This window comes from Symsagittifera roscoffensis, chromosome 1, assembly GCF_963678635.1.
Source record: "Symsagittifera roscoffensis chromosome 1, txSymRosc1.1, whole genome shotgun sequence".
Lineage (NCBI taxonomy): Eukaryota > Metazoa > Xenacoelomorpha > Acoela > Convolutidae > Symsagittifera > Symsagittifera roscoffensis.
In genome coordinates this window covers 92,518,916-92,527,101 of record NC_087062.1, presented here as the reverse complement: position 1 = coordinate 92,527,101, position 8,186 = coordinate 92,518,916, and the positions used below count along the sequence as shown (strand labels likewise).

Genomic DNA, 8,186 nt, shown 5'->3' with positions numbered 1-8,186 from the left:
GCTTTGTTGCTTCTATATTGCAATGTACCTATTTTGGTTATATTTTTACCCAATATTATTTTCATAACTTAACGAGAAATGATCACAGATAGAAAATCTTTCTAAATTTGAGCTCAGAATAATAATTTTTTTTCGAATGGCCGTAAAAAATGGATAGTGAAAAATTTGAAGAAAATTTGTCTGGAGAAGAAAAACACCAGAGGAAAAATATTCGGTCACTTTCTTCGAAAGACGGAAAATAGTGAAGCAATACGTTTCAGTAGTACTCGCAGTTGTCGCCTAAAATCTAAACAATGCATTCAAATCACTAATTACAGGTTGCAGGTTACACAGTCAAAAGCAGTAAGCTGCAATTAAAACAAGTTTTCTAGTCTGATTAATTTTCTACTGAATATATAGGAGAAACTAATTATTAAAATACAGGAAGGAGCTTCCCTTTCAAAAAAAATGACTATCTCAAGTCAAATCAAGCAGTGCTATCTAAAATTTTTGTGTCAAAATTTAACTTCTTTAAAAAATCAGCAACAAAAAACCAAAAAACTAGATTCTTTTTTAGAACTAAATCTTTATTTGTTGCAATTCATTTTATCGTGAGTGCAGCGACTACCATGTGTGTCAATTAACAATCGTTAATCGCTTTAGCTGCATATGCTTTCCAGACGAAAAAAAGTTAGCATAAAATTTCAACTAATTTTGAAAACCACTTGGTATGCTAGGTGCGTTAAAATTCTATTTTCACTTGATTAAATTTTTTTCGCGTCGTTTAAAATGTGCAAATTTAAGCAAACAAAACGTGAAATAAGGAATCTTCAAACTACATTCTTGTTCGTTTTTATTTATCAAGCAGTGAGCACGGAATACAGAAGAGAGCTCGAACAATCAAGCTATGAGTTGAGTCGGGAAGGAATTGTTCGCTTGCAACAGTTCCGGCAATTTTCCAGTCCCCCTCCTCGTGAAATTAATATAGAAGTTTTTTCAATAAACTTAAACATCGCAATTTTCATTTAGGAATGTGCGCTTTTGTTCAATTTTGGTTGGTGCTTTTTTATTGTAACTTATTGCAGTAACATTCATTTTAAATAAAACTTTTACGAAATCAGAGCTCCTCCATCATTGATATCAATTGGTGGTGTATCAACTAGCAAAAAACTGAACCAGCATAAAAACTTTAAAAAAACCGTATCTACTAACATACGAATCAAAGCACAAAATTCAAATATTGTCAAAATCTAAATTATAAACCAAAAACATTTAAAACATATTTTTCAAACATTTCACAGTTTGCGCGGCAATCAGTTCAGTTCAAGCTATTTACATGGTATTTTGAGAATAAAGCTATCAACATTATGCTAGTCCATACATATTCATGTTTATGCTAATCGAGCTTTATGCTTGTCGATTGGTCACCATAATATTAGATATCGGGATTCAATCTCCTGACCGATTTAAGGGGAGGGGCGGATCGCAACAATCTCTGACCATCTTAAGGGTCCCCTATTTGGTCCAATTTTACGGCAGCTGTTTTTTGTCGACCAGCCCGAAATGTTTCTAATGGTCCCCTCAACACCCGAATATACACAAAATTTGAGGGGGGAGCCCGCGCCAAAAACGCAATTGTTTGGTTAAAATTTTGCAGAAAAAACCTAAAAATTTTATTGCAAGTAAAAAAAAGGTCGACGCGTCTCATAATTTTTCGAAAATCCGCCCTAAACACCCCCGAGAAAAATCTAGATCCGCGCCTGCCCATATTTGAGTTTCATTGTTACAGGCTTAATCTCAGTATTATAATCGAGTTATGAATATTGGCGCGGTGAACACTTAGCTTTTCTGTGTACGTTTTCACTTTAACCGCAAAATCACGCATTTAGCCATAACAGCAGAAAAATGAATTATGAAATGCGAGTAGTAAAAAGCCAGAAAAACGCGTTTGATTGGAAAAAAGACAAAAACTCACTGAAATCGAGGTTTTTCACGCTCCCTTCGTAGACTTGTTCTCCGTTCACGTGGACTGAAAGTTCGTTCAAATTTTCGCTCTTGTGGTAGAATATTTCGTGTTCACTCCCTTCCAGAATAGTTCGCAGGCCATTCAGTCTCGCTGGCTCGTAAATAAGCTGGCCCAGACAGTTCATGTATGGTCCATAACTCACATGTACTTTTGCTTTTTCAGGCATTTTCTAATTTTTATAACAGCAATTTTTACTCAAACGCAGTTCTCGTTTTGCTTATTTGTTAAAACGGCTTAGAATTGATGATAAGAAAAAGATCTCGTTGCATGTATGGTGATGGTAACAAATAAAATGGTGATAGCAGATGCATTTACAATATAAATTATACTACAAAAAAATCTTTTGTTTTTATTACGCGTTCGATTAGCAAGCGTTATCAAATCAGAATATAGACTTTTTCGTGTTAACAACTAGTGTAACAAAAAATCATTTTAATCACTTGTCGCTACGCTACTGACTATGCTGATATGTTTCTGATATGCTCAATTTCATGAAAATTCAAATTTATTTACTGGGTGCAATGTATGTTATGCATGATGCTGGGAATTTATTCAGAATTACATGGCTTTTTTGTCGGTTTCATGAATTTCGTCCCAACTTTTGTCGGCTTACTTTTAACTTTTTTAATACTTTTTCGTTTCAATTGTTACAGTTGTTTCAACTTGCTTTCAAAAAAAGTCAAATTTAGTCTACCGTTCAGTGCATCTGGTGTAGAAGTAACGTAAAAATTAGTCCCGACAAAGGTCAGGGGTTTTATTTCCGGTCCAGGAGCTCTTTTTGTTTAACTAGAATTCTTCAGTTTTTTTTTCGACCATCGTCCGTCTGTTCATTTTTGCCGGTTTTGATCTCGTATCACAAACTCTTTTTTTCTAGATGCAGTTTTCTTTTTTCGAATACCACTAGTAGAAGTACATGAGTCACAAAATTTTTTGCGCAAATTTTGTTGCATGTTTTTGAAAAAACTTCTAAAATATTTGCTTTGTCGTTCAATGTGCACGGAATGTTAGCAGTTTTAATTCTATTATCAATAAAAGTCAGCCATTTTTTTTCGGTTTTTGAATGCTCAATACCAACTCCACAAGGAATTTTCTAGAAAATTTATCTTGAAAAAACTTTTTTTCTTTTTTTTTTTCAATAAATTTTTCGTTTTTCTAGGTCCTGTTACAATTACATCATTAGAAGTTATCATGCTTCTTGACATGCTGTTTTAATTATGTTGTACCGCAAGTAGTGCGAAGGTCAGCTTCGCCTCTGTCTTAATAATTATTTTGAACAACAAAGTAAAACTATTAATTTTAAAAATCACGGTGTGCCGTTGTAATTAATAGTAACCTGTATTAAAAACGTACGGGCTAACTTCTCCAGCAAATGAAAGAAAAATAAGCATGATTGCAAACAACTATTGCCTGCTTTGTCTAAAAAAAGTAAGATTAAATAAATAGTAATGTGATAAACGGCAAAAAATGGTTTAAAAGCCCGAATTTTATAAAGCATGAAACAGTAATTTAGTCAGCTCAAGGAAACAGATGATTCTCAAAGCGTCTTATGGTGCCAAAGTATTTGCGTTTGCTGAACTTGAGAATATCGATATGCTGGAAATGATTTATGAAGGATTATTGGATTGAAATCCAAAGACAAATGTTTAAACATAAGATTTATTTTTGCTAGCGAGCAGAAACCTGGAATTGAGTAAAATGTGGAATTTTCAGATAAACAGTTAGCCATGCAAGTGAATCCATTAAACTTAGCTGAATTCTAGATTTTGTCATTAGATTGCACAGTCAATTTGCTGTTTTTCCTTCTCGGTGTCAGATTTTTGTCAATGGATTTCAGAAATTTTCAATGGTTTTCGGAAACTGTCACTGTTTTCCATTGTCATTGGTTTTTACGGAATGTTTAAACACTTTGAACATAATTTTCTTCGAAGTTAGAACATCTTAGTGTTTTATGCCAATTTAAAAGTTTTGTTCAAGATTACAGAGAGCAAAAAAAACGCACTTGCCAGAAACGTTTTAAGCGGATGACGATAATCAAGAGAGACGAAATCCTTCGCGCTGTTAGTATTTTATAGTATAATTTTGGTAACAGACCCTTAATTGTTTGAAAGACACATTTGGCGCCAAAACACACATTTGTTTAGGGGAGGCGCGCTAATTAAACGCAAATTTTGGTCAATATGTCAGTTTTGTAGGAAAAAGTCACAAATAAAAAAAAGAGCCTACAACTGAGCCAAGTAATTGAAACGGCTTTTTTCCCATCCCCTCGTAACATCTCAAAATAAAACTGTTTAAAAATTGTTCACACGGCATTTTGCATGTGAAATGTTGTGAAATTTTGTTCAGCTGTTCACACTGACAAGTTTCTATGCAGTTTTTAACGTGAAAAGTTATTTTAAATAAGTTTTCATTAAACAAATTTCCAAAAAAATCAAAGGGGGAAACTGGAAAAGAGCCATTGAAACAATCAGAAGCCAAAAACAATGATGATGTTTTTGTTCCTAACAGTTTTTACCCAGTTTTTCCAAACTGGAAAAAATTTCAAGAGATTGTTCGACTGCGGATCAATTTTAGACAAGTTTTTAAAAGCCATCTGGGTGTCTTTGATTCCTTAAACTCAAACTGAAGCACTATTTTACCTGCGATCATTTTGCAATTACCGTGTTTTTTAAATCGTCAGGCTGGATGTTTGGTATGCAATTACGCCTCAACTAAGGTAATTTAGAAAATCAAAAATCAGAAAACGTTTTTTTTTTGTAATTTCTTTTTCTTTTTTTTTCAAAATCTAAATTATATTAAAAGATATTTTGGGCCTGCTTACGTGAAAATTAGTAGCTCAAATGAGACTTAAAATTTGAAACCTGAAATAAACAAAAATTTTCAAGATTTAACTTTTTTTATGCAACCTAAGATGTGTTAGTTTTTAGTTGTACTAAAATCATTCTACCAAAAAAAAAATGCTTTTTTGGTCTCCAGCAAAAATTCAACTGTTGAGAAAAAATCTCATTAACTATAATAATGAGATGAGTGTAATTTCATTTCAATAACTGAACAAAAAACTATACATATCCATCTATGTACATAACCGATAGCTACCATAAACAAAAGTTACAACAATTATAATTTTGTTGAATTGGTTGTTCTAAATTAAAATTAATTTTTCAAAATTTTTGGCATTTCGGTTGATACTACAGCAGATATCTGATGTTCACATGATGAAGCTCTTTTATTTTGAGCTTCGTTGTGAAAAGTTCAAAGTTTTTAGGTTTATTATATTTAAGCCCGCTTTAGTTCAAATCTCAAATACAAATTTGAGTTGAGTGAGATAACTAATTTAATTTGCTCGAAGCTGTATCAATTAGAAATTGCTCGAATGTTTTTTGGCCCAATTATGTTTACCTCAGATTTTTCAGAAATATTTTCAATTATACAAAAAACATCGCCACTGTTTAGCAAACTTGTAAGCATAGAAAACCGGCTGTACTGAAACAGCGGTAACAACAAGATGCCCTTTTACTACATTATTTGCCGGTCGGATGCCAAAAATAACACTGAGAAATGAATATATGAAGTGTTTGCTGCGTTGAAACAAAACAGCGACACCAAGATATCATCTTTCTATAGAATCTGTGGTTTGGGTGAGGCCAAAAGCTGCTTCCGCTAAATGGTTCGATAAACTCAATGGTCAGAAGGGCTCGCTTTTGACCCTGATTATCGTTGATATGATACAAACGTTACATTGGTTTACTTTTGTATTAATTTATAGGTTCTTCACCTAAAATCTATGAAAATTTGTTATTTGTACAAAAAACTTTTGATTTGATCGGACTTCACCAAACTTGTTTAATCGGATTTCAACCGGAAGTCCAATCATGACGGAGAACAATTTTGAGACTTTATATTAAAATTGAAATCAATAAATACTTCCATAATTGCCTTCAACATTTTTTATGGTTAAAAATTAAAGCTAAGTATTGGGTAATCTGTCATTAAATAGATTGGTATATAGAGTGAAATGGCATGCGTTAAAACGTTCTTCTATCGAAATTGATTCTGTTTAATATTTCATTCACAAAATCAACACTCAAAAAATTCATCTAGAAAGTATTCACCGTGTTCAATAAATGGGCAATTGGCTTAATCCAAACTTTAAGTAATAACAATGATCATAATAAATTGTTTCCAGTAAAGGTTCACATTGATCAATACAAATTATATAAATGACCACTTGAAAGAACCCAGTCTGGGAGATCGTCATTAGACAAATTCTGCCTGTTTTCAGACGTCTCTGAGCGCAAAAAAGAACAGATTTTAATTGGTATTGAGATTTGTTACAGTACTATAGAGTGAAAACTTTTTAGAACTACAGAAATGAAAAATTATTTATTTAGAAAATTGAAAAATTAACTGTGAAAATTTTGGTGAGATGTAAACATTGGAGAAAACCGATACTGTGAGAAAAATTGGAACTTTAAATTTATTAACTCTTTATGTCATATTTTTGAAGTTTCTAAAAACTTATGGAGAAACTTGTTAACTTTTTCCGTGTCATTCTGCAAATCCTTTCAAAAAAGTTGGAAAAAGATTTGTGAGGCACTTGAAAAGTTTTCGAGTTCTGGTAACAATTGAAAATTTATGGTGATTTTTTTGGGTTGATCCTTAATTTTTTTCCTCGTATATAGTTATGATGCAATTTGAAGATTCCTTTAGCCGTACTTATTTTGCTGAGGGTCACTGATTCACTTTCATTGCGAATAATTTTACAGAGAAGTTTCAAGAGTTGGTATAAATGAAGCTCTTTAACATTATTTATATTCATTTTTACCGCAATAAATATACTGATTCGAACATTTTCTTCAAATTTAGGACTCTATTTAATCTGTTGATGTGTTTGAAAGAACTTGAACGTGTTCTTACCTTAAGCAACCCCATCAAAGCCATTTTTAAATTTTAATAACGACTTATTATTGCCTCAGTGTAGACTCTATGAAATTTAAGAAAACTAGAAAACACCGAAATGATTTAAAAAGGCTGCTCGTATATCAAGGCAAAGCCCTGAAGGTTCCGACTGTCTTTTAATTCATTCTGATCTAAAAATCTAAAAATTTTGGACAAAATCAAAGTGTGAAATTTTGAGTCGTACGAAAGTAATATGACCGAAAGTAATATGGCTAGCTATGTGCAAACTCTGCTAGTAATGAAAAACGTGGACCTAAACGAAACAGAAATGTTGAAAAAAAGAACCAAATAGAAAACTGACTGATTTAAACAAAAAGAAAAATTAGCTTGCCTCAACTTAATTTGGAATGAGTTTGTTGTGCGGAATAGTTCTCCATGCATAAATAATTTGAGTTACTTTCTCAGCATTATGAATAAACTCAGCAAAGCGCGCATAATTTAGCCCAGAAAATGACCAGTTTGGCAATTTTTAAACCCTCAGGTCTTTACAAAAAATGATTGAAGGTAAAATATCTTTTTAAATTTGCACTCAGAATGTCAAAATCTTATACAAATTGTACCTAGACAGAGTTCAAACAATCCGAATACTTTTTTTCATTGTAATTTTGCCAATTGAAAAACACTGTGTTTCCATGTTCTGTTTGATAGTTTAGACTAATAAGCTTGCTTCATTCCAAACTGGCATGATTTTCAATTTTGTTTAATTCACCACAATTTTCAAACCCTTATAAATTTACGCAAATTGATTACCATTTTTTCTAGATTTGAAAACAAAGTAGCAAAGTTTTTTTAGTGTATATTAGAAAAAAAAATTACAAATTGTTACCCAGATATTTTTCTGAAAAACGGGGCATGTTTGTTCAAGTAATTTTTTCGAAAATTGGAAAAAGTATTTTTGCAAAAAAATTATTCTTTCTGATCTATTGAACAAAATTTTCAGAAGTTAACGTCATGAGTGGAAAAATTAATGCAAACATCTATGCGACCTCCATTTTAATTTTAGGTGCATTTGTGAAAAAAAATTCATAGCTAGCCAATCTTGAATTATCAGCAGCATAAAATTTCAAAAAAGAACCTGTAGAAGCTAATTAGATGAAAAAAGATGATTTTTTGATTTTTGGATACGCTACAATTTTCTGTTTTCAGAATCTACTTTCACTGAAACGGACTTAATTTTTAGAGCTGATAAATTTTAGGGCATTTTTTCGTTTTTCAATTAAGGTTG

The 8,186-nt window shown here is 32.0% G+C and overlaps 1 protein-coding gene across 1 annotated transcript in view; it reads right to left on the bottom strand.

The window, feature by feature from the left end:
• LOC134857230 (ras-related protein Rab-9A-like) overlaps window positions 1-2,844 on the bottom strand; it is a 9,891-nt gene extending 7,047 nt beyond the window's left edge. The window contains exon 1 of the mRNA XM_063873603.1: window positions 1,955-2,844. Within this exon, the coding sequence (XP_063729673.1) occupies window positions 1,955-2,171 (217 nt within the window). The 5' untranslated portion in view covers window positions 2,172-2,844. The remainder of the gene's footprint in view (window positions 1-1,954) is intronic.
• Between the last annotated feature and the right edge of the window lie 5,342 nt (window positions 2,845-8,186).